The sequence below is a fragment of the Cuculus canorus genome, chromosome 9 (assembly GCF_017976375.1).
Source record: "Cuculus canorus isolate bCucCan1 chromosome 9, bCucCan1.pri, whole genome shotgun sequence".
NCBI lineage: Eukaryota > Metazoa > Chordata > Aves > Cuculiformes > Cuculidae > Cuculus > Cuculus canorus.
Genome location: NC_071409.1, coordinates 14,416,645 through 14,442,793, shown reverse-complemented (window position 1 = coordinate 14,442,793; position 26,149 = coordinate 14,416,645). Strand labels below are relative to the sequence as shown.

Here is a 26,149-nt window from a genome sequence, read left to right as displayed (position 1 = left end):
CCAAAGGAGTTGGAGGTCCCACAAAGCAGTGCTACAAATTGGCTCTCCCTCTCTTGTCATTTCCCTCCCATATAAGGCTGCTTTGGTTGTCTCATGTCCATTTGTGTCCCATGGTGCATGGGACACTGTCCTCTTTCCCTTCAACTCTTCCTTACACAACCCCTCCTGACCTGCGAATCACCAGGCCTTCTCATTCCAGCCAGTGTTTCCAAGTTGCCCCACTGTGAATTACTGCTTCCCCCCCACCCCCCACCCCAACATTATATATGAATTAACTAAATTTAAATGAAACAAGAGTCATCCAGCTCAGACCCCATCCTGGGCCATATTGAGTAGTGTCCCTGGTCCACACCAGTGCTGGTTGCAGCCAGTCCTGTGTAATTCAGAGAACTTTCTGCGTGAGGCTCTTTTAGGTTTTGCAATTAGGAGCCCTCACCAGCAAAGAACTGCTGAGTTGCTTGCACAGAGCACAAGGCACTTGTGTCCACCCCGGGCAACCCCATTTCCCGCAGGCCTGGTCATCCTGAGGCTTCACCTCCTCAGCTCTGCACAGCCACCCAAATGGACCAAAGCACCTCCTCTGCCTATTGGGGAACACCCCTCAAGCTGGACTTTCTCACCTCTGGCCCACAACCAGCATGCAACGGCTTAAAGCCCAGAAATGCTACCAGCCAGTTAGTTCCTGGAGGTGGCTACAGACCCAGCTCCATGAAACCATTGCGCAAGGCAGCTGAACCAGTAACCCACTCCTTGAGAGTCCAGGTGCTAGAAAGCAAGGCAAGCAGCAGGCAGCCTCCCTGAGCAGCCCTGGCAGTTGCATCGATTTCCAGGAAATATAAATAACTACCCAGCCATCTGGAACCAGCCCTGGGCTGGTCAGCAAAAGATCTCTCCCAGGCTCTATCCTATTTCTGCTGACTACTCAGTGCAAATGCATAAAGTATCAAGGAGATGGCACAGTGGGACACTCCCCACCACAATGCAGAGCAGTGAGTGAGAGTCTTTCTCCAAGAGACCTCTGTTCACTCAGCCCTCGGAAAGGCTGCTTCAACCAGCCCTGCCTTTGATGCAGGGCCAGAGCCGCACCAAGCTGAGCACTCGTGGAGGGGAACTTGGGATGCTCAGCCACTTCAAGGCACCAACTGGCCTTGAAGGTGCTTAAGGAGAAGAACAGGCAAGAACAGACCCCTCACTCCATCATACTTCACTTTTCTTCATTTTATTCTTTTATTTGTACAGCTATATTTTACAGAACGCATTAATGCAGTTTAGACACAGCCCAAACCCTGTCTCCCGAGATTGTTTATAACACAAGCATGTAAAATAAGACCAAAAAAAAAAACCAAACCAAAAAAAAAAAACCCCAAACATTCCTTGATAGAGTTCCACCAAAACTCCTTTGCAACATCAGGCTGTACCTTGAAGAAACTGAGCTCAATATAGTCCATACATTGAAAACTGCCATTGAAAAGAAAGGCACCGTGCGAAACCACATTTTACATATATACAGACTGAGAACTAGAACAAAAACAAAATTACACTTTATTATTATTATTTTAAATTCCTTCTGCAGCTTTGTTGGTTTAATACACACTTTTTTGTAAATTGTAAACCTTCACTTGCAAAAAAATACAAATACACTGATGCATTTAGACAAAATATTTTCTTACTTGTACAGATGCAATACTTTAAAATATCTCGTTAAGTGCTCTATCATAATAAAGATTCTCAGAGTGGCTTCTGCCTGCAGAGTCCAACTGAGCCTTTAATGCATTTTATATATTTTTAATATAGCTTTTTTTAAAGGTCTATATATATTTATTTTATATATATATTTATATATTTATATCTATATATATTTACAACTCTGCCATAGATTCCTTCACCTTTGGTTAAAAAAGTTAAAGCCCTCTCTTTAATAGCATACTTTCTCTTTAAAAGAACACATATTTTGCATACAAAAGAAAAAAATCTGTTCCCATAAATCAACATTACATTCCTCATCTTCAAATGGCAAAGGCTGTGAAGGTTAGACTCCAGAGTTTATCAACACTCCACTGCACAGACATTTAAAATGACTATTTTTATTTTTTATGTTTTATATACAATAAGATCTGAATAATTTTATTTTTCTTTTCTTTTCACATAACTGGGAAAAATAAAACCCGTGTATTTGTAATTTTTTTTTTTCAAATTTCTAATGTTTTTCCACCTATCTGCACTATGGGTTTAGAGGCACTCCATCATGTGATGAACTTTTTTTCTTTCTTTATATTTTTTTTCCTTTTTCTTTTAAAATGTTGCAAATATCCTTTGGACAGCTTCTCCCCTTCCTCCCCACCCCAAGATGACCTTCTCCTGGGAAATCCTCTGCCTTCAGCAGGCCTTGGGGAGCTCTGGAGGCACCTCGCTTGCAGAGATGCGGTACTGCACCTTGGTGTTGGTGATGGCCCCATGCTTCTGCCGGAGGTGAAGCCGCAGCTGGCTTTTGTGACGGAAATGCAGATTGCACTTCTCACACTGTGGGGTGAGACACAAAGGCCAAGGGTGTGAAACATCATGGTAGGGAACACTTTCTTCCCTGGAGCCCCATACTCAACTACCCCAGATTGCTGTACCACTACACCAGTGGACAGCGGAAAGTAATGATGCAATGGGAGTAGCGTTGTGGAAGCTGAAGCACCACCTGAGGCCCCCGAGTTGCCCTTCTCTAAGCCTTGCCCCCATGCCCTTTTGCTCCATCCGCAGAGCATGGGCACTTCTCCCAGGGTCAGGAACCCCATCCTAGGCTTTCAGCAGCACATTTAGGTTTATGGAATGCACAAAGGCAGAGATCCCTTAGGAGGGGGACCTTGGCTCTGATGGACATAACACCAGGCTCCTTATCTAGATGCTTCAGTCAGCTACAGAGCTGTTTTGGCAGCTGCTTTTGACCCCTGCCAAGATGAACAGCTCCAGAAGGATACTTAGATGATAATGCCTGCTCCAATTCCTTCTCTAGTGGATCAGAAAAGCCAGAAAAGCCTTGGAAAAGAGCTGGGAGCCCCCAGGGCTAAAGCAAAACACGACAGGCTGCTTTATCAGCATGGGTGCCACTGGCACACGGGACCCCAGGCCAGGCTGCCTGCTCCTTTCCCCCATTCCCACATACAGTGGGTGGCTGTAATTTAAGCCACAGCTATTTGGAGAAGTGTGACCTTCTTCTAGATGGGGTGGAAGAAAAGAAGAGCAGCTAAGATGTACCCAGCCTGGGCTGTGCATCACCGTTTCCAATGCAGCCGCTCACAACAAAATACCATGTCAGCATTGCAGGGCACAAGAAACAGATGTGACCTTGGTGAGGAGCCCCAGCAGGCTGGCAAAAGGCATTGGGGTGCTGAAACTAGCCCATGCAAATGTCCTAGCATCTTCCCAGCCCCCCAGGTCTGGAAGCATCCTCCCCCAGCCTCTGCTGAGAGCCTCCCCAAAAAGAAGCAGGGTCACTCACATGATACGGTTTCTCTCCTGTGTGGATTCGAAGATGACTTTTGAGGGTCTGAAGGTGCCGGAAGCGTGTGCCACAGATCTCGCAGGGGTACGGCTTCTCTCCGGTGTGAATAAGCACATGAGCACGGAGGTGGGCCACCTAGAGAGAGCAGCGCTGGGTAAGGACAGACCCGGGGACAAAAGCACGCCACTGGGAGTTGGGGCATCCCACCGCAAGGCAGACTTCCGCCCATCCATCTCTTTTTCACCTATTGGGATCCAGCTGGGAGTCAGGACCACCCAGTGTCTGAAGTTTGGTATCTCCAGTCCTTAACAGCAAATGAAGGAGAGGAGCTAAACCCAGAGATCAGGTTTACTGCCAAAACAAACTTCCCTGCATGGACCTTAAGGCCCCTATTTATCTTGCAACACCATGGGAAGAGCTGCCTAAGATAGTGAGTGTGGCCCCATCAGCCTCCTCCCTGCCATGAAGCGTCACTGGTCTCAGGCAGGGGGGTCTGGTCATGTCCCACCTCCCTAGTCACTGCAGGTCCCAGAGCCACACACACCTGGACAAATCTGGCCCCGCAGGTCTCGCACTTGTAGGGTTTCTCTCCAGAGTGGATGCGTGTGTGGGTTTTCAGATTGGCTGGCCGGTTGAACTGCGCCCCACAGATGTTGCAGCGGTACGGCTTTTCTCCTGCAGAGCCCAAAAGGGTGAAGCACTAAGTATAGATGTTCTCATCCCCCCCGATCCATGGCACTATGCAAAGTACAGTCTCTTCAGGTGCCAGACCCCATGGCATGAAGCACTAGGCTCAACTCTTCTCCATTTTGGAGGTGGCTGTGGACAAGCAGCATTGGTCAGGACAGCTTGGGGTCTACCCAGAGCAGGGTGAGCTCAGGAGGTACCCAGTTACCCTTTTCCTTTTTGGTTTTGGGAGCTGTAGCTTTCAGGACAAGATAGAAAGTTGGGTAGCTTGCCAGCTAGGATTAACAGTATCATCCCTCCTAGCCCTGCAACAGCAGCTGGTGCCCTGCATCTCCCTACAGCCACAGTAAGCCATGCAGGGCCACATGGCTTCCCTTGGGCTCTTCATGGTCCCCACCACACCTTGCCTTAGCTGTTTGTTACCTCTTCAGCGGAGCAGGAAGACCTAGCCAAGGCACGCCTGGCAATCTGGCTCCCAAGTCACTATTTGATTACATTAACCACTGCCGGCTCTGGCTGGCTTTCTCACAGAGATGGGGAAGCTGCAAAAAGTTTTTAACTAGTTTCTTTCAGATGGTTGAGGACTCGCTCAAAGGGGAGTGGGAAACAGCCATTATTTAACCCTTCCTGACTTTTTCTTTTGTTTCCAGGCTTTGACCTCAGGCATCCTCAAACCTTGCCCTGGCACCTGTTTTATCTCATTCACCTACACAGCCCTCCTGCAGCTCAGCTGAGGCTGCCAGACTTTAATGCCTAATACTTTGCAGCAGCACTGAATTGCCAGCACAGACTTCCCTTCCCCAGCCAGTAAACTGGCTGTTGACATGTTAAGCATTAATAAAAGCATGAAAAAAATCCCCAGGTTTGTCAGCAAATGACTAAACCCTTAATATCCCCTTCCTTTCTCAGCTTTCATTGTGCTGATTCACAGAGTCCATCCATTCACTGATTTTCCCATCAGCAGAGTTTCTGCCAAGTTAGATATGATCTGGATTTCTAGGATGTAGGGTGAAAAAAAATCCCAGACTTCTCCCTAAATGGTCTTTAGATTTATTTTTTGTTTTTAAAAGTCTAACACAAAGTAACCTGGAGGTCACATATCTGCTCCCAGCCAAGCACTTTGCAAGACGCTTTTAGAAACAGTGCTGCCCAGTGCTTCACAGCGAAGAAGCCATAGCCCTGTCGTGAGGCCAAGCAGGACCTCCCCCATTCCCAGGTCTGGTGCTCTGCCTAAGGGCTCCCTGGCAGTGTCGAGAAAAATACTTGTTTCTTGCCATCAAGGACAGCAGGGGACAGCACATCTGGAATAAGCCCAGCTACAAATGCCTGTATGCCCAGCAACCCACAGCCTCCGCAGAAGGTTGTCCCTCTGGCCAACACCTTACCTGTGTGGACGGTTTTGTGGCTGGCAAGGTTCCCCTTGTAGCGGAAGGAGGCCTGGCAGCGGTCACACTTGTAGGGCTTGTCACTGTGGACTTGCAGGGAGTGTCTCTTGAGAGAGGCCTCCTCAGAGAACCGGCAGTCGCACTCGTTGCAGAAGAAGGCTCCGTTCTCTGGGAGGGCAGAGAGAAGAGCAATGAGATGAGCAATGTGTGAGCCAGCTCCTCGATAAGCCATGGGAAGGGTTTGGGACGGTGGAGGGTGGCAGCCAGAACAAGTGTTGGAAGAAGAAACTGGGTGCAGACATTCATGTTCACAGTCAGCAGTGCTTGCACTGTGCCATTATCTCCTGACCTTCTGCACACAGCAACAACATATATTGTTTGAGAAGTGAAGTTGTTGTGAGCTGTCTCTCCTTCAGTACAATCCAAGCTGCTTTCAAGAAGCCAGCATCTCGCCTGGACATATTTCAGAGAGCTCCACAAAGTCACTCAAGTTCTCAGGCACCCTCTGAAGGTTGGATGCGCAGCTCTGGAGTACCCCAGCACCTTTAAAGGTCTTAAAGCTCTATGTTTACAGACGTCTTCCTTGAGCATGGGAAGACCATCATTATCAGAGGCACAAGGCAGACTGAGGATGCCTGACTCCTAAATGCTGTATGTAGCTTTGAGGATCACTACAGCTGGGTTCCCTCTTGTAGATCTCTGTCTGCACCACAGGCAACAATTCTGCATTCTCCCTCCCTGAGCTACATGGGTGCACAGACACACATCTCTGGGCTTGTGGAGTTTTGCAACAAGATTGCAAGCCTCATTATCTGCAATTCTCCAGATGTGCACATTGGGCTCCCTTATAATGAAGATATCATGACGGATGCATGAGACACCATCTTGCCTAATCCCCATTAGGGTCATTATATCTGCCAAGCTTGTTCTCCTGTGGCTCTGGTGGGGTGGGGTACACTTTGTTTCCTGTCCTCAGCTGCCAAGTTCGCAGCAGGTGACTAACTCCCACTACTAGGTATCTGGACTGTGCTGGGGAAGGGGAGGAAGGAAGCAATTCTCACGTGCATGTGTCCCTCACATGCATGCACACAGCTGGTCAGCCAGTTAAGAGGGACTGTAAAGCACAAAGGACACTGGTCGAATGGGTCTGCAGACTCGCAGCCTCCTGTGTGCTGGTTGAAAAAGATGACCAGGGATGAAAGACTCACCGCAGCTGGAGTCAGAGTATTCAGACTGGGTTTCCCCCATCTCCTCTCCAAAATTTGAGCCAGGGGTATGAAGGCACATCTCAGCATGTTGTGGGGACTGGCCACCACAGGAGCTGCACTTCGATGAATGTATGTACAGTGGGGACTGCCCTTCGCTGCTCCGAGGGGACCCATCTCGGGACCTGTGGAAGAACAGCAATGCACACAGCTGTGAGAAGGCTCTTGTTGTGCTTGAACTACTGGGTCCTTGTTTGCACCGCTCGAGACAAGAGGGACAGCTGTGTTTTACAGGGACACTTGTGGTGAGACACACAGCAGAGCCCTGATCAACAATAGGTCCCTAAGCCTCAGTCCTCTGCCCTTCACCAAATAACCTCAGAACTCTTTACGAACGTCCAGGTCCAGAGGACACCATGCTGTTCCCTAGCAGTTTAGCCATTCCAATGCTTACAGCCAACCAAAAGCTCAAGGCACAGGAAAGTCTGCTGAAAATCAGGCTGGGCAAATCCAGGCTCCAGAAACTGTCTAGAGTTGCCAAGTGAGCCAAGGATGCCTGACCTAATGCTCCCAATTCCATCGTCAGGCCAGGCCAGCACTGCTACAGCAGGGATAGCTGGCATCCAGCTAATGTTACTGGCAGTGCTCCACCAAATGCAGAGGTATCCACCTCCTCATGGCCAGACTCCCCAGCCCAATGCTACAGCTATTTTACACACTTCCAAACCCTCACCGGGGAGCCCTGTCTCTCACATCTGTGGGGAAATCTTCTCACCTGTTAACAATATTGTTGAGTCTGCTCGCTTGTGGGATAGTAGAGTCTTCTCCATTCACACTCATCTTGGTGGGGGATTGCACGTTGAGATGCTCTGGCTCCATGGACTGCTGGCAAGTGGACATGGGCATGTAGGTGCGAGGAGAGAGGGTTCCCATCTCGTTCTGGTCAGCACTGTCTTGCTTGGTGCTCTGGTTGAGAGAGTTGAGGACAATGAACTTGTATTTTTTCCAGTTGCAGGCTTTGGGGTCTGTGGGGCTCTTAGCAAAGAGGGAGCTGGAGCTCTGACTGATACGGGCATTCTTGCTGCTGCTGGACTCTGTTGGTGAGTTAGGCTGACAGTCTGACTTCTGGGGGCTCTGGGGACTGATGAGTCCCTTGCGGTCCAAAGGGGTGTTAGTGGGTTCAAAGTGCTGGCTGATCTCATCCTCTGAAGAGGTCCGCTCCTCCTCTTTTGCCACTTTGTCACAAGAGAAATAAGGACTGTTCCGGATAGAAGGGACGACAGGTTTGGGGCCAGAGGCTACGCCGTAGTGCATGTCACTCCTGGCTTCTTCAGCACCTTCTTTTGGAGCATAGATTGTAGCGTGGCACATGTTGGCCGAGATGTCGGTGATGGTTCTCATGTACTCGGTGGGGATTGTCCTGGAGTTGTCGCATGGCAGGATCCTCTCCTTGGGGAAGGCACCTGCCCTGGAGAGTTCGGAGAGAGGCATCCTCATCTCCCGCAATTCATCATCCACAAGAAAGCTATTTAGAGGGAGAGGGCTGAATCCATGGTAGGAAATGGGGGATCCAGACAAACTATTGATCAAGCCAGGTGCAAAGGCCCTCCCATTGCAGAGGGACCCATTTTGAAGAGGCATGCTGTTCTCAGAGACATCTCTGTTACGATAAGCCATCACCTCTGGGTGGCTCAGCATCCGCCCAGCCACAAACTCTTCCCTTGGGGTCTTCACAGCAGATAAAATCTCTGCTTCACTGGAACCATGCAAAAAAATGGAGGGAGATGCAGTCATTTTCAGACATTAAGGATAGGTTTGTCAGTTTTCCCCCCCTCCTACCAAACACACAATCCCAGGCTCTCCAGAAGGTCACTCACAGTGCTTACCTAGACTTGACAAACCTTCGGCAGGTATCAACCACATGCTCCATCTGCAGGTACAATGCTGTGGCCATCACAGCCATGATATTGTTCTCCCTCAAGTTCAGGCGGGATGTGTACATGAAGTCCAAGAGAATGCAAAACCCCTCAGGGTTAATTTCAGGGTCCAGGTTGATGACATTCAAGTTGCACTTGAGCTGGTCAGTGAAGATGCTATAGAAGAGGCCACTGCAGAGATGAGAACGGAGAGAATATGAGTGTTATGACAATTAAAAGGAAGAAAGAAGAATTTGTCTGAAATTCTTTAGCACAGAGGGGTTTGTAAATAGGAAGGGAGGAGGAGGCAATTACAGAATTCCCTGAGCTTCCCCCTTATTATCAAGCTTGGCTGCTCAGCTTAGTAAGCGTCTTCGGCACTGCACTTTTCCCAACTGGAACAGCCTGCTTTTAGATCTCATCTGCTCAACAACTCCCCGCTGTCTCCATTAAGAAATTCCCCCTTTTTTTTGTTATTGTTCTTACCACCATTCCCTTCCCACTGTGACTCATTTCTTTCAGAAGCCTCTTTGGGCATCCACACTCACTCTTTAACCAGTGGGGGGAAGAAAAGGAAATGTTGGCAAAACATTTTTCAGATGTCTTAACAGTCAAACCTTGGCTTTTTCAAATCTTTATATCTTGTCAGCAGGAGACCCTGGAAGGCATCTACTGTAATTCAACTGGGCAATAGTGGGATGTTAATTAGTGTTCACTAGGAAGCAATTCCAGCAGTCCTAGAAGCTGGAAAGTGATTTCAGACCCAAACAGGCTTGGGGGGAAAAAAAAAAATAAAATCAATAAAAGTGGGTGCAGTCAGCAGCCTGGGAGTCAGGGAGGAATAGCTCTAAAAATAGCAGCAGCAGCAGGAGACACTGCGGTCACAGAGGACTTGCTCACCCCAGTAAGCATCCAGGCTTCCCCTCCCCTCTCCTCTCCTGTCCTGTCCCGTCCCTGCAGAGCATTTGTGCTTTGCTTTCAAGCATAAGCCTCATGTCTGCTGTGCTCCTGTTTGTTTCCATGGGCTGCATGTGGGCAGGCAAGGAAAGAGGCGTGGGCACTGTGCTGGAGGCAAAAGGTCTCAGCTTTAATCTCACTGCAGGTACAAATTTCTTGGCAGCCCCTTTCAATTCTGCTTTTCTGCCTCTGTTTCCCTGTTTGCAAACCCCATGAGCCTCCCTGGGGCAGTAGCAGTGTTGCTGGTGGCCAAAGGCAGAGGGGGCAGGGAAGGGAGGCAGGGAAGGGACCCTGCTCTCACCTGCAGGCCATCAAGACTGTTTTGTGAGCTCTGAACTGCTCTCGGTTGACGATGATAACGACATCAGTCAGGATATCCCGGCTCCTAAGGCGGTTGAGATTGAGGAGAACATCGCTTGCATGGCGAGTGAACTGGATGCAGCTGTCTGCAGGCGAGGCCATCTTGAGTCTGCTCAAAACAGAAGTGGGAGAAAGATGGGAATGGAGAAGTGGCCGGCAAGTACCCTCAATCCAGCAGAGAGACAGCTTCTGCTCTGGGATGTGCTCAGACGGCTAACTGCCACAGGTAGGGACAGCACCAGCTCCTTGATCTCAAGACAAACAGTCCTGCACCAACGCCAAGTGCCTGCCAGGCTGCCCGGTGAGGTCTCTCGGCCAACAGCAAGACCTGGCAAGTCTCAGTCCCACCCAGCAAGCTGGCGGGCAAAGGGAACCAGACCCTCCTGAGGATTAGCTAACTGGCTTCTCTTTCTCCCTGCCTCACCCATGGCAGCTCCACCCCATCCCACTCCTCCCACCATTACTTGGATTCATCTCCATGAAGCTCCCAACACAGCTTCCCAGCCTTCAGATATTTCTCAGGAGCCACCCTCCCATCTCTTGGCTGGCTGTTGGCAAATCCAGCCATGGAAGTCAAAACAAGCCTTAAAGGTCCCAAATGAATCTAAAGGATTTCAACATCTGGAAAATCCAGCCCACAGTGGAGTGCCAGCCCTCACCCATCAGCAAACTACTTTCCTGGTCTCAAACAGTAGCCACTCTGGAGAAGACCTGTCCAGTTTCCCAATCAATCAGTGGTGGCAGTGAGGAGCAGAACTCATCTAACTTGCTGGACTGCTACCCACAGCCCAATCTCTCCCAGTAAGGGAGAGAGGCTTTGGTTAGTCAAAGAACACCAAGCCCTTCCCCAACACAAGATCTGTTGACCCATCTAAGAACTGTCCTCTCAGCCAGCACACAGGAGAGCCCGCATTTCCCTGTGCCTGAAGTTTGGGTTGGAACGCGCATCTTCAGCGTTAAACTCCTCCATGATCAACCCCCACCTCCTTCCCCAGCAGCATATGAACATAGAGTATTTTTTACAGAGCAGCTGCTCTCCTGAAAACAAATTCCAGCTGGGTCTAATGAAACATTTCATTCAACATGGTAAAGGGATGGGGGGAGGTTAGGCAGGGAAGCACAAAATTTAAATTTACATACCCAATGCCTCAATTCACAGTCCAAAAGTTTCTTTCAAACCTACAAGTGAAGCACAAGAAGACAAACGTCATGTTAGCTGGTAATCACGAATTGGCCATGGCAGGACACAAGCCTACTGTTTCGCTTGAGTATCAGTTGGATAAAAGCTAGAGATAACAAACCTTCTACTCTCCAGTAAGGTTAACATTTGTTTCTTCCGGTACAGTACGTTCTTATCACAACCACAGGCTTTGAGAATCCAATCATAGCTTCTTCCACACCCTCTAGCCCAAACCATGGGTGTATGCCAAGGAGGTTTTCATTTCCATGACTCAGGAACTTACAGGCAGGTGGGGAAGGGAAGTCAAGCGAGAATTTTCTCACCACTTCTTTTGGAGATAACTCTTCCCCTGCCAAGATCGAATTCCCAGATGGTGTCACTTCTAAGACCAATGCCATATTCCCAGCACAGGTTAACAGGTTATGACTTACATATAAACATCTGTTGCTACTATGCTCAGAAACCTGGAAAGAGCCTGGATCTGTTTCTCCAAAACAGCTACTGGCCTTCTCAGAACACTCACGTGCTCCCATCACAACAGTGAAAACAATCTGGGACGAGACCGCCAAACAGGCTTGGGAGGATATGGGCGTCAAGCACCAAAGTGACTTGGCCAGGATCACAAAGGAAGCCAGTGGCGGAGACGGATGGGGCCTTAGAACAAATGCTTTCCTCTGGCTGCTGGAAAAGCTTTGCCTTCAGCTGCTGACTTCACAGGTAGTGTGGCTGGGGCAGCACAGCAAAGGAACTCAGGAGTTAACTGCCTTCCAGAACTCAAACTATTACTCCCAAATTTACTTAAAACCAACAAAGACACTTGAGCTGGCATCAAGGCAGAAAGGGCCCCAGGCAGGGCCCCAACAGAGAAAATTGCAATAAGTAAACAAACAAATCTACAAGATCTTCATCACACTATTTTGAGGACTGACCCTCCAAAAACTGGACAGAGACAGGAAAAGCGCACTTGCAGAGAGCACATCCAGGTTTTTGAGGACAAGTGTTCCCATCTCCCTTGCGGGAGATGCACAGATCTGGAGCCCAAGCTCCCCTCATGTCACCAGAGACATTAGGGTAGGATGAAGAAGATGAGGTTTAAGCCAAGGTATCACACGCAAAACCCGGAGGAGTGTTTGTTGCAACTCAAACTCTGACAGCATCTTACAGATCTATTCCAGCCATCAAATACAAATCTTCAGTGCTGCTCTGAGCCTGGCTAGCTTAAAACTTTACGCACACACAAAAAGTGACTCATTTCCCAAATACTGCAGACTCTGACCTTTCTGTATACGCTCGCTGCCAGCCGCTCACTACCGTCAATCGCAAGCCAAGAGACTCGCAGTCCTCTGCAAGGAGCCCAGTATGCATCTGTGTCTCCATACAAGTGCACATATGTACTTGGGGCTGGCATCCTGACCTTGGCCATGCTGGCAGACGTCCCACAGGGCTTCCACAGACTCACCCCAGTGTCACAGACACAGGAAAGTGACCCATCCATAAACCAACAAAGTCACAAACTGCGAGATGTACTCTGCGCCCTTGAGCATCACATGAGAAGCTGCTGCTGTCGTCAAATTCCCTCACCCACAGCACTGCCCTGGGAGACACCCAGGTCCTCTCCCAGAGCTGGACCCCAGCACAGCCCCCTCTTTACCCTCCCACGTAATCCCTCCTAAGCGCAGAGCTGCTGCAATGCTCACAGCCCTGGAAGCTGGGCAGGTTCATGCCAAGCAGCTCCTGGCTGCAGAATGTGGGCACGTAAAAGGGAAAGGGACTTTCCTTCCGCTCACGATGCTGAGCCGGGTTAACCCTGTCCCTCCCGGCCCCCGCACAGCACCAGCTCTACATCTCAGCATGGGAGGATGCCCCAACTAGAGACCAGCAGAGAAGGGGACAGGAACAGACACCACTGAAAGGGAGCAGAGAAGACCACTATGGCCTTCTCCACTCCCTGCCTCAAAGCCCACGAGGCTTCCCCAGGCTCAGCTGGGGCCAGAGCATCATCCCAAGCCCACCCGTGCCCACTCTCTCTCCTCTCCAGTTCTCCTGTGCAGTACCTTGCAGGTGTGGGCTCTGTAGCAGCGCTCAGGGCTACATGCTGGGGCTCACTGGGGCCAGACAGAAGTGTCTGGGCCAGCTGTGAGGCTGATTTTGGGGGTGGATGCATGGGACTGCCACTGCTGCTGCCTTCCAGGAAGGCAATGGGTCTGCCCCAGTGGTTCAGGGAACAGCCCTTCCCTGTCGGCACCTCCCCGAGAAAACCCATTCCTGGAAGGGAGCCCAGGGCTGGCTCTGTGCTCCCTCTGGCTGGCTCGGTGAGCGTGGGGAAGGAGCACCTGCACGTCAGGAAAGCCCTCTCAGCTTCACCCTATTCAAAGGTGAGACCCTCACAACCCCACACACAAGGGCAGAGAGGAGAATCAGGAATTCCCCATCCCCGTCCTTTTTTTCCACCATGCACAGCAAAACCCCTCCATCCATCTATCCACTCTCCCATTTTGCATGGCTGATACCTCCTTATCTTTGTCCTTCTTCCACTCCTGAATGCAAAACCTGTGGTAAAACACCAATTCCTCCCACTCCCTGGGCCCCAGTATCCTACCCCTCCAGAGCCTGCAGTGCTGACTCCCTCACATCACCCTGGAAGGGTGGCTGGATGAAGTTTCTCTTCCCCATAGCCTCATCCCACACAGTGTTCTGAAACTGCCCGCCCAGGGGAAGCTCCATCCTGCCCCCGCTTCCTCCCCAGTCCTAGCATCCCGCAGGGTCCCAGTCCCATGGGAAGAGCCCTTGCCTGCCACAGCACACTGCCAGCTGCCCTCCTTCCCTCAAGGCATGCCTGGTTTCTGCTGGGGGACCAGAGGGACAACCAAGAAAATGGGTGCTGTGGGCCCCCTCGGGCAGTCATGGGTGCTACAAGCCACGGTGAAGAGGATGCTCTTGGCTGGTGGTGTGCAAGCACCCAGCTCCACTTTCCCGGTGTCACGCAATCAGGGGGTGCCAAGCGTCCTTTAGCTGTCACAGCAGAGTTTTATTAATTTAGTAGCTTCTGGCTGGCGTCTAGGCCAAAACGTGGCCGGGTTAATAATAACCCAAGAAGAGACTGAGAGTAGTCCTAGCACACAGTGTCAGCACAGATCAAAAGCAGCACTGCTCGTGCAAGCCCCGTCGTTTTTTCCATCGTACCCTTCTGCGAGCGGATTGCGCTTTATCGAGCGGTCTCTGCTAACTTTCAATCCGATCCAATTTCCTGCCAACAAACAAATGTTTCTAGGAAATGCAATACATTATCTGGACGGGTTTATTATCAGCATTTGGAACCAGGAAAACTGCATATTTTCTCAAGCGCTGCAGGGAACTTTATAGTTTGTACTTCAAAAGAGGGTTTAAAAGGATTGCCCTTGAAAGCTGGCCTGGCTCAAGTCTCCACATTGTTTTGGTCTTCGCAGAAAAAAATGCAGAGGAGAGAAGGAAGCACGCTACAACTGCCTCCAATGTTTTCCACTAAAGGACTCCCCCGCCCTCTATGGAATCAAGCTCTGACTGTGAGGCAGAGGCGGTGCGTGCCCTTGAGGAGCAACGAGTCAAGCCTTCTTCAGCATTTCAAATGACCCCAAGCAATTTGGCACATTAATTTTTCAATGGAAGGCAGGAACTGCGTCCCGTCTGAAGTCAAAGGAGCTACTCCAGAGAACAAGCAACGGACACAGTGCTGACCCAATGGTAGGGTACAGCCAAGACCAGGTGTCTCCAGCAGCTGAGTCGGGTTCCTGGCCTGTCTGAGCTCGGAGGATGTGTCCCATCATCCCCACCCTGCACCAGGGCAGTACATCACCAGCCGGAACCAATCCCATGCTCCCTATCTCTGTCCTCCTGGGGCCAAGAGTGGCACAGCTCATCTGGGCACCACGGAGCTGCTTCAGCCACCTGCCTGGATGCAGTGAAACACGCATGCAGCTTGTGGTTCCTTCGCCACGGGACAGGCATTCCCTCATCACTTTATTTAACCAAATGGATTTAAGGAGATCTATTTAAGAGGGTGCCTGGTCCAACAGGTCGTGTTTTTCAGGACCCACTGTCCTGCAGCGTGCTTGTCCCAAGCTCTCCCTCTGTAAGGGGAGATCCCACATTCCTTGTGCGTACCTGGCATACAGCCCAAAGGCGGAACACTGACCAGGAGAAGGAGGGGGAGAAAAACTATATAGCCCTCAAATTTCTCCCCTCTCCCAATGCTCTCAGCTCCTCCTGTGTTTTAGAAGCAAAACCCCTCTAAGATTGTTGGGGTTTTAAAGCAGTCCTGAAGACGATACGCCTGCTCCGATTCAGGGGTGTGTGTCATTTGGCTGCAGCAACGGGAACGCACGAGACCTAGCATGGATTTAAAAAAAAAAAAAACCAAACAAAAACATGTGGGGAGGACTACAATTGCAGTCTAAATTTGCAGTCAGGAGTTTACTGGTCAGATGCTAACTTTTGGATACTCATCTAACCAAACTGCAAACTGTGAACTCCTGAGGTTTGCCAATGCCTGCTGTAAACATGGAAACCAAGTGTCACTTTTTGCCAAACAGAAGAATGGTTTAAAAATAGATCGAGAAAAGAATACAGGCACTCGGCATACAGGACTCCTGTTTATAGACTCCAATGCTACTATAAAATGGAATAAGAGGTTACGAGCATGCAGGCAACTTTTCACCAAATTTAGATTTTACAAACTTCTCAGAAACCTGGAAACAACATTCCAGGCTCTGACAGAACCAGTAGAATCTCTTCATGTGGAGTTTACAGTTCAAACATTACAGCTCATGGACTAAAACAGTCGTGAATCAGTTCTTCAACCTCAGCAACATAAATACGTGAAGGCACATAAGCTGTACACTGAGAAATGTACCTACTGGTTAGAGGTTCATTTTAGAATCATAGAATGGTTTAGGTTGGAAGGGACCTTAAAGATCACCTATTTCCAAATATTGCCTAGTTCCATTTTACTCACTGAAAGACTTTGTAACAAGATTTTCTTTTTAATGGAGTATTTTCTTTATAATGGAGTAAAATAAGAGGATACCCACCCCTATTCTTACAACACAGAATTTCCTCACAAAGTTTTACTGCCTCTATTTGTAAGGGGGTTTTGAGGACAACATTACTGTTTACAAAAAAAGAAATATATAAACCAACCACCAAAACAAACAAAAAAAAAAAAAACCCAACAAACCAAACATCATTCCTACAAATTATTATTGGGCTGCTGCCATCAAGGGCTGAAAAAAAAAGGGGGGGGGGGGAAGGGAAGCATAGCTTTAGAATACATCCCAAATTAGGCAGAAATTCAAGGGCAGATTAACACCACAACTCGGAAAGATTTTCACATGTGATTTCATGAGCAGACCCGGAGAGAACTCCATATGGAAATGTCAGTGACTTTAATAAGCACTCGGTTGTTTCCAATTAAGCTCCTTAAGTAAGTCCAGTGGCATCCAGAGTTTCCTCTGCCACCTTTCTCCTAGCTTGGCACGCATTTTTTTGTCTTTTTTTAACAAGCTGTTAATAAACACGTTCCCACTCCGCCGCGGTGGCTGCAGCTGCCCCTGCGCTGGCGCAGAGCCGCCACCGGGTGGCGCCAGTTCGCCGCGCTGCGGGAGCAGCCGCTTTTCCCCTTGGAAAATAAAACACCCCAACCAAACCTGGAAAACATATAATTTGGTCGATGTAATTCTGTTTCTCTTAAAATGCGTCTGAGCAACATTATTTTTATGAGCTTTTCCAGCCTTGTTTTGAAAAACTTAATGTTTCGGCTTGGTTTATTTTTGTCCCATCAGGCTGAGGTCCTCTCGCGCTGCACACAGGGATGGCTAAAAAGTGTCAAAAAAAGATTTTCGACTGATTTTTTTTTTTTCTTTTGTTGGGGGGGGGGGCGGGAATTTATAAGAATTGCTTCTCATTCTGACTTCTTCCTTCATGATAATAACTAACCAGTTAACCTCCACTTCCTCTCCCAATATTGACTCAGACAGTCAGAACTGAGGGGGATTGGAAATTGGAATTGAAATGCATCCCAAGAGATCTTTGATCTGTTTTGCCAGTCAAAATTGAACACTCCGAGATGAAGTCTTTTCTTACTGGAACAATGTTATAATCCGTTCTCCTGGAAAATCGCTAGACGCCCTTTGAATATTTTAATGGCTTGATGATTTGTTTCACGGGGCAAAAATTGCCATCTATAATGCAAGTTTTTAACCCTGCAATCCTATCATTATAAGGAAATAACAGAATCTGAGGTCCTGCTTCTCCACGTACACATTAAGACGTTTCCCCCAAGATATTTCTAAAGCAATTTTTGAACTGTAAACCCCCAAGGACTGCAGGGAGCAGCCTGTCTTTGCTTGTAAAGCACTTATGCTTTAAACCTTTGAAACAAAAGGGCAAATAATTTTTAAAGCATTTAAAACCTCAGGAGAGGAATCAATAAGCATCCCCAGATCACCCGAGGGCCTGATCCCAAACCCAGCCCTGCTGACACTTCCACCGGTGCAGGTACGAATTTGGCCCCGGTTGGGGATGTCAGACCAACATAGCGCTTCTTGCTGAGCCTCATCTGCCCGGCCCAGCCTCCCTTCGCACCAATCCTGCGCCTACTGAACTCAGTGGAAAAAACTAACCCGGACCGGCTTTGTTTTTGTTGTCTTTGACTCATGATTTTAAGCCCTGATTTGCCTCTTCCCTGGAAATGCAACAGGGGGGTCAAAGGCAGCTTTTTAGGCACATATGAGAAGCCGCCGCAGATTTCTCTAAACAAACGCCTCGCTTTCTGTTCCCCTCCTTCCCAAGAGGCGATTTCATAACATTTCATACTGTGACTTTGCAAACTCAAAGCGGGGGGGGCTGACGGGGGGGGGGGGGATGGGGGGTGACGGGACCAGGACGGGGAGTTGGAAGGCTTTTTTTTTGGGGGGGGGGGGGGCGCGGCCGGGAGAGGTCGCTGCCGCCCGACCATGAAAGTTTTCATAGCAAAGTTGTGCTTTTTCGGTTTTGTTTTGCCCTTTTTTTTTTTTCCCTCTCTAAAGGAGGGGGGGAGGGGGAGTGGTTAAAAAATATATTATATACACAAACACGCACCTAAGCGAGAAAAAAAAAAAGGGGGAGCTTCCCCCGCTTTGCCCAGCCCGCTGGGGGGGGTCGGGGTGGCGGAGGGACGTCGGGGTGCGCGGCTCCCCGGTTCGCTCCAGGAATAGCGAGTGGCGGGAGGGGGGGGGGGGGACAGCCCCGCGGCGGCGGATTTACGAGCGCCTGTCGCCGCGCCAGCTCCGCCGCGGTAGTAAACACGGGGGAAGGGCTGCGATGGGCCACCCGGCACCCCCAGCCCTCGCCCCGCTGCCCGCGCGGCTACTGGAGGTTGTCATAATTATCACTACTTCGAGCCCCGCGCGTCATTTTCAAAGCCGCTCCGCGCGCTTTCCCCCTTCATCTCCTTTTTATTTCCGAGCCGCCCCGGCGGGCACCGTCGAAGAGAACGCGGTTCCCGTCCCCGAGAGAGCCTCCCCGTCTTCCCCTCTCGTTCCCCGGGCAGGGAAATGCCGCAGGTCCTTCTCCATCCCCGCCCGCCCGGGGTTTGACACAGCGCAGCTCCGCCACAGGTTGCAAACCGCGCCAGTCGCGTCGGGGACGGAATAACAACAACCGCGAGGTGTTGGTGTCACGATAAATAAAAGCGAAGCGGGAAGAAGGGGGGGAAAAAAAAAGGATGCGGAGCGGTGCCCGGGGCGAGCCCCGGCGGCGGCGTCGAAACGACAAACAGCGACACAAGGCGCACGCATAAAAATGTTAATAAATAGGAAGAAAAGGGAGGCGCGAGGGGGGAGGGGGAGAAAAAAAAATAAAAAGGGGGGGAAAATGAAAAATAACCCTCGTCGAGAAAGGGATGCAGCCATTGGGAGCCGACCCCGAGTCACGCAAAGCGCCACAAGCCGCGCTCGCCGCCGTCCTGCGCGGCTGCAGGTGCAGAGCGGAGCCGCCGCCGCCCTCCCGGTCCCCACGCGTGCGGGAGAGGCGATAAACCCCGGTAATCCCGGGAGAGGAGGCGAGGGGAGCAGCCCCCTCCCTCCCCTCGCAGCGTTAAGCCATGCGGAGACCCCCCCCTCGATTTTGTTATTATTTTTTTTCCCCCCCCAGCGGGCAAAGGAAGAAGGGAGAGTGGGTTAAAAAATTAAATAAAGCTGCGGGGAAATTAGAATTTAAGAGAGAGTAAAAAAAAAAAAAAATTAAACGGCTGGCGGGGCACCTGCCGCGGGAATAAGGGGGGGAAGGAGAAAAAGGGGGGAAGGAAAAAAAAAAAAGGGAGAAATATATAGAGGCGGCTCCGAGCCAGGCGCGGGAGCGGGGCAGGGAGGGAAAAAAAAATGGAGAGAAAAAAAAAAAAAAAGAGAGAGAGAGAGAATTAAAGGGTAAAATCGGCCGCGGCAATAGAAGCAGCAATCACCTGGTCTCCGGGCTTTCCTAGAAACTCCTTGCATCACCACTTCTAAGAACCCCAGTTCTAAGAATCAACAGAGCCCAATTCTCGGAATTTGAGCTGCGGACTCTACCATTGCGCTGAGCACGGGGAGGGACGCGGACCTCCCCTCGGCTGTCACTCACCACCGCCGGCGCCCTCCCGGGTTGCGCGCCCCCCCCGCGCCGCCCCCGACAGGGGCGGCGCGGGGGGGGGCGCGCAACCCGGGAGGGCGCCGGCGGCGGCGAGGGTCGCACCGAGTCCCCCTCCCATCTTCACACCCCCCCCCCCTTCCGCAGTGGTCGCGCCCGGGCGGCGGGTCACGTGGCGGCGGGTGCTGTGTGTGACGTGGGGGCGCGGCGGGGTGGCGGCGCGGGGCCGTGGAGGAGCAGCAGCGACGGCGGCGGCGGCGAACGGGGGGTCCCGGGGTGCGACGCCGGGCGGTGCAAATACACATCCCACCTCCCCCATTGCCTCCCGTCCCTCTCTGAAAAGAGAGAGGAAAGGAAGAGATCCGAAAAAAATACGCCTTTATTTTTTTTTTTTAAATTGTTTATGTTTCTCTTTAATTTTGGGGTTTTTTTTGGGGGGTGTCACTTTCGCCTTTAAAAAACAACACTTCCCTCTAAAAAAAAAAACAACCCAGCGAGCAAAGCCAGGATGCTGCTGCATTGCACTGGATTTTTACTTATTTTTCCCTCAATCAGCTTTTTTAAAGATAATTTTTGCAAACAGCTGCGCTTACAGCCTCCGATGGGATTTACACTCGGGAAAAGAAGCTTTTTCTTTAAAGACCACCCCATATGCTCCCCTCATTCCTTTATTTTTTAATTTTAATAGTCCTTTATTTTTTTAATTCTTGTTTTAGTTTTTTATTAATTTTTTTTTTTGCTGAGACTCTCCTGACCAAAAAAAACCACCAATGATGGTTTCTTCTTTTTTTTCCCCTCTTTTTTTTTTTGGTTTTTTTTTTTTTGATCCGTTTTCTCTTTTCCTTTCCAGGACTCTGGAGTGGTGGGTTAAATTCTTTGTAGCTTTTGTTGTTATTATTGCAAAATAACCTGTAAGTCTGCGAATACTCTGCTTGTATGGAAATGTGGGACTGTGCCGGGGATGTAAAACCGCGTTGGCTTTTCTGGAAGGGGTTTTATTATGGCACTTTCTGCCTTTGCTGGGAGGTGTGGGGTGGTGGCGTAGGGGGGAAATAACGCAAAGCCTTTGAACCTATGTCTTGGATGGATTTTGCAGGAGGGGTGTAGAGGGAGGGGACCTGTCACCTCATTCCTGTATGGAAATGTATTGCCCTGTATGTAAATCTGTTCAGATTGAGATTTCTGCCTCTCTATCCCCCAGCCTCATGTATTTATTTCAAGAGGGCCTGCTGCGAGGATTTGTCTTGAGGGGAGGTGGATCAGCAGCTCGCAAGTCTCCATTTTTCTTGCCCTGTTGGTTTTTTGGGGCTGCGAGGTGCCGTGGCCGGGAGCAGAGCGAGGGCACGCTCCAGGCTGCGATGGCATTCCCGAGCTGTTGCAATTAATAGAAATTTGTTTACGAGAATAACCACCGCAGGTCATGGTGCCCTCGGTCCACTAATGCAGTTGCTCGGAGCTACCGATTCAGCCACTGCCGAGCCCCACGAAGAGGCCACCTCGGACACAAAGTCCCTGGGTGCTGCTTTTATTTTGATTTCTCAGCTCAGCCCTTGAACTGAAACGCTTTAAAGCAAGGAGGAGGGGAAAAAAACATTAGGAAGAAAGCCCTTCTGCTAATCCAGCTCATCTTATCATTAAAAATAGCCCGGTGGCAAGGCAGGGATGGTACTCCTGAGACACTTGAGATGGTACAGATATGCTGGAGAGACGGCTTTCCTGTAGTTAAAAAGCAATATGCAATTCCCAGTGAGTGAGTGCAACTCGGGCTGTGCGGCTCCGATCTCGGCCCTGGGCAAAGAGGAGGCTCCCGGGGGTGTCTGCAAGTGGCCGAAGGAAGAATGGACCCAATCGTATAAACTCTGCTCCGGGATTTTGATTTTTCTTTCTTTCTTTCTTATTTTTTTTTTTTTTTCAGCAATGGAATTAAAAGAAAAGGAGGGGACAGATCTTTTCTGTTTGTCATTTCTCTGCAGCGTGTGATGCTTTCGCTTTAGCTGGAGTGTGTGCCTGGCAGAAACCAGTGACTGTGGGACGGTCGGGAGCAGCGAGAGGGCTGCTGCTTGGGGTTTATTTTTTTGGAGACCCGAGGTCGAGCACAGCTTCTGTTCAAGTAGCACTTTTAGAGGGGAGATTTCTCACTCTCCCTGGCCCCTGCCAAACTGGGCTTGCAGCAGAGTTTCCATTCTAAGCCTCCTCGGTATGGGAACATAGAGAGCAGCCACCAGCATCCCCTTTGGGTTGGGAACTGGACGGCTTGGGTGCCTTTGTGGGTTTTTTTTTGCTTTTCTTTTCTGGTTTCCTACCTTCTCTTTCCCCCTTTCCATTACATGGGGCCGGGCCACAGCTCCATGGGGCTCCTGCCACCCACCCTCACCTCCCACTGCTTTCTTCTGCACCCTAAAAGCAGCAGCGGTCCCCACAGTGCCTCGCCAGGCGTTTGGAGTGCCAGGGATGGGGTCTTTTCCCTGGGACTCCTCACATCAGCCAGAGGGGTCAGAGCCAAGCAGGGCCTTGCCACCCTCTTCCCTTGCCTGTCCCATCTTGGTCCCAGCTCTGTGGACCAGCTTGGCAGTTAGTGGTGGTGGCTACCAGGTGGTCGGGCAGCGATGCCCCGATGGGACGGACTCTCTCGCTGCCAACAGCAAGTGGCTTCACTTTGACGTGAGGAAATGCAGCCTTGTGTCGGGGATGTTTGCTGGGGAGGTGGGAAGTTACCAGCAGCCCCCATGTTGGCTGTGGGATGCTCTCGGCTGGCCTTGGACTCAGTGTGGCTCCTGCACACCCGCGAGGTGCCGGTGTGGCACGTCACAGGGCAGCAGCTCTGCCTCATTAGTGGGGGGCGGCTGTAACCCCACCGTGGGAGCCAGCCCCGTGCACCCCTCTCAAAAACTCCCCCGTACCCTGCAGAGAGCCCCTCACTTAGGCAGGGGTTTGGACCCTGACGTGCTGTCTTGCGAAGGGGATGCTGGGATAAGGGCAATGCTACTGGAAAATGGCCCCTTGAAGTTTGCAAGGGTATTTCTGGGCACACTGGAGCGGCTCAGAGGAGCAGAGGCAGGAGCAGCAGTGGGCATCGCTACGGGTGCCTTGCACCCCTCCACAGGGCGTCCCACTCCAGCCTCTTCATTTTCCCTGGGCAAAGCCCCTCGGATGAAAAGCAACCCCTCTGCCTGCGTGCTGGCGTGCGGGATGCAAAACAGTGTGAAATGATTTAGCCCTCCCTGAGAGCTGCTTTTTGTTGATGAAGGCCTTCAGATTTGGAGGTGCTTGCTGCTCCTTGGTGAGGGAAGACCTCGGGGTTTGGGTTGTCCCCCCTAGGGGACGTAGAGTGGTTTTTAAGTAGAGACCGGTGCATATTTTTCCCAGGTGAACTACACTCCTGGAAAGAAGTGCTTCGTCTTTTACAAAACTCCCACTTAAATAAACAGTGCCCCACTATAATTTTTTCTTTTGAAATTAACTCCTTCAAGCCATCCCCATGCAAAAGAACTGCCAGGACTTTGAAAGGAAAAAAAAAGATGTGTCTGGGAGAGAAAAGTTTAACCTGACAGGAGAGGGCCCATAAATCTCTCCCCTTCCCTATGGCAGTCAAGGATGCGTTGCGGGAGCAGCCTGCCTGTTTCGGAGCCGGATGCCGCTGCACAAACGTTACTGAAAAGGAGTTTTGTGCATATTAATGCGTGTGCACTGAGGCCAGGCTGCACGCTGTGTGGGGACAGCCTATTCCCTGGCTGAATTCAACTATCTTGTTTTCTAATCTAACCTACTTTTGTACTTTTTCTTTTTTTTTTTTTTTTTTGTCCGAGGCTGGTGCTTTGCAGGAACCTGTTCTCAGTGCAATCGCAGAGCCTTTTGTGGGTGTCCGATTTCTGTAACATGTTTTGGTTTCCAGTATGAATATAACTTGCAAAGAATATCATGACATTGCTCTTAGGTGTATGTGATCTTATCTACCTGACATTTAGAGTTTTTTAACTGTCCAATTCACCTGATTTGCATAAAAATCACATGATTTTTCTTTTTCTTCCTTTTTTTCATGCATCATCATAACAACCTACTCAGGTTTACCAGGCTGTTTTCTGCGTGTCAGCATGAATGCGGGGCTCTCTCTCTCCCTCTCCTTCCTTCCCACAGGAGGTTGGGGATGTCAAAGGTAGCACATGGAGGAGACCTGTGATCCCAGACAACCACTCAAATCTTTAATAAGCAAATGTCTACAGTTTACGTTCCAAGAAAACAAAGCAGCTGAGTACGCATCCCATCCGGTTCTTGTTAATTTAAGTAGATGAGACTTTTTATTGATAAGGAAACTCCTCCGGAACAGCCCCCTGGTTCCCAGAAGGCTCCCCCTGCTGCAGCCGTCCTCATTACAAAACAAGGCCACAATTAAAATAAACTCCAAGAGCTAAACAAACCGCTGCCTCTCACTGGTCATGTGTTAGCTTTAGCCTTTAATGCTGAACAAAATGTTTTCCTGGGTATCGGAAGAGGCATGGGCTCTGGCTGGGAGGAGAAGAGGGAGCGGCAGCCGGGTGTATGGAAATGGCAGGGAGTGGTGTGCTGCGATGCTCATCGGGGCTCCTTTTTTCTTGCTCGCTTCTCCTTTTTTTTTTTTTTTTTTTTTCCATTTTTGTTTTAATTGGAGTGTTTGTGATCTGGCTTGGTCGTTACTGTGAGAGAAAGGACTGGAAGTGGAAAAACTTGAATGTCATGGTGGAGCCCGGCTGTTCCAGCACGCCCTGGGCACACCCGGCCGTACCTCACCCCTGCCCAGCTCGGCTCCGAATCAGCCCACCGACCGCTATCTGTGAGCCCCTGACCCAACTCCTGTGCTCCCATCACACCTTGTGCAGAGGGTTTAGGTGGCCATAGGTGACACTTGGCATCTGCCAGCAGCAGAAGCTGGACCAGTATTGTGCTAGGGGGCATGGGGCGCCCTGGAGGACAGGACTGGAGAGATGGAGAGGTGGACAGAGGGAGGGAGTAACAGCCAAAGGCCACCGAGGGGTGTGCAGCTATCCGTGTCTCCGTGCAACGATGCCATCCGAGAGTACATCGCTGCCTCTGTGCCATGTGCGGGCGCTCGGTTTGGAGTAATGAATCACACTCATACCAATACCCTGTGACAAGAACTGCTCCGATAAAGGAACGCTGCATGCCTGTGCCATGCTCAGATGAAATCCCGCATATTCCTGCGAAATCACCCAAATAACTGGCATATCTGCTTAGCTCTGTCTGCCAGGAGAGAGTGCAGACTTGCCTGTCAAAAATTACTTTCCTCCCACATAAGCAAAGGAGGGAGATACCTGCCTGTCTGCCTGCCTCATCTCCCACACGACTGTGAGTAAAGATCAGTTACCCAGGAGGTACAAAAGGACTGTCCCTGTCCCACCGAACACCTACGGCCCCACGCCATCTCTGCCTCGTCTTTGAATTTAAAACTTCATCCTATGGTTTTCCAGCCACAGATAATTAGCTCCCACCCCTCCCGGGTCCCAATCAAGTTTTAACCACTTATGGCCCAAAGCCTGGCAGTGTTTTGAAGGGTCCATGCCAGGCAAGGATTGTCCGGGCACGGGATGTGGTGGGGGGGGCCTTCACCTCGCCGTCATGTCCAGCCTGCTCCCTTGCTTGTCCCCAAATGTTGTCAGTCCTGGCACCCATGACAATGTGAAGCTTGTGACCCACGGAAGCTGGATATCCCTGGCCTGTAGCCGTGTGGTACCACTCACCTCTTTCCTTCTCAGCAGATCCATCAACTTTCAGCCGTCAAGATTAAAAACCTCCACTAACCCCTACAAATACTTTGGTGCTAAGGAGTTAGGCTGAGCTAATTCAAACCTAATGTGAAAGTGGTTGCTTTGTTGGAGAAAAAAATAAAAACCATAATGAAGGCAGTGCTTGCTTTGGATAGTTAACAGTATTATTTATTACTCCTGTACTCGTGCCTCGGTGAATCTTGCAGAGCCCTGATATTAAAAAGCAGCAGAAGAACGATGCCTCAAAGTTTTATGGGCACAAACACATTGAAATTAAAAGATTGATTTGCATCGATCCTGATCATTTTGAAACAGGCCTCTAAAGTTCAGGCTAAACCAGCCTGGTTTTTTTTTTTCTTTAATAATACCTCCTCGGATGTCTCAGCCAGTAGAACGCTACGTGGACTCTACTGAATTTCAATTTCTCTCTTCAAATAAAACATCAACATAAATTTTATATTCTTTGACATGATCTATACATTTTTTTCACTGAAACCCTTTGATTTAGACTTAAAGGATTTAGTGACTGGATGGGAGGGTATCTGGAAGTAATGGTGAAAATGGTAATTATTT

At 50.0% G+C, this 26,149-nt stretch overlaps 1 protein-coding gene and 1 long non-coding RNA gene across 2 annotated transcripts; one reads left to right on the top strand and one right to left on the bottom strand.

Moving 5' to 3' along the window:
• Nucleotides 1–1,225: 1,225 nt before the first annotated feature.
• Nucleotides 1,226–19,770, bottom strand: BCL6 (BCL6 transcription repressor). The gene is made up of 10 exons (XM_054074606.1): nucleotides 19,654–19,770; nucleotides 11,141–11,179; nucleotides 9,942–10,109; nucleotides 8,654–8,875; nucleotides 7,543–8,523; nucleotides 6,771–6,952; nucleotides 5,563–5,730; nucleotides 4,035–4,165; nucleotides 3,488–3,625; nucleotides 1,226–2,520 (listed from the first exon to the last, which is right to left on the bottom strand). Exons 3-10 carry the CDS (start codon nucleotides 10,100–10,102, stop codon nucleotides 2,377–2,379), a joined length of 2,127 nt encoding a protein of 708 aa, XP_053930581.1. The 5' UTR covers nucleotides 10,103–10,109; nucleotides 11,141–11,179; nucleotides 19,654–19,770; the 3' UTR covers nucleotides 1,226–2,376.
• Nucleotides 19,771–20,028: 258 nt separating this feature from the next.
• LOC128853080 (uncharacterized) lies at nucleotides 20,029–26,033 on the top strand. Its single transcript, XR_008451321.1, has 2 exons — nucleotides 20,029–20,679; nucleotides 23,880–26,033. It is a non-coding gene; the product is annotated as an uncharacterized LOC128853080 (long non-coding RNA).
• Nucleotides 26,034–26,149: the final 116 nt, after the last annotated feature.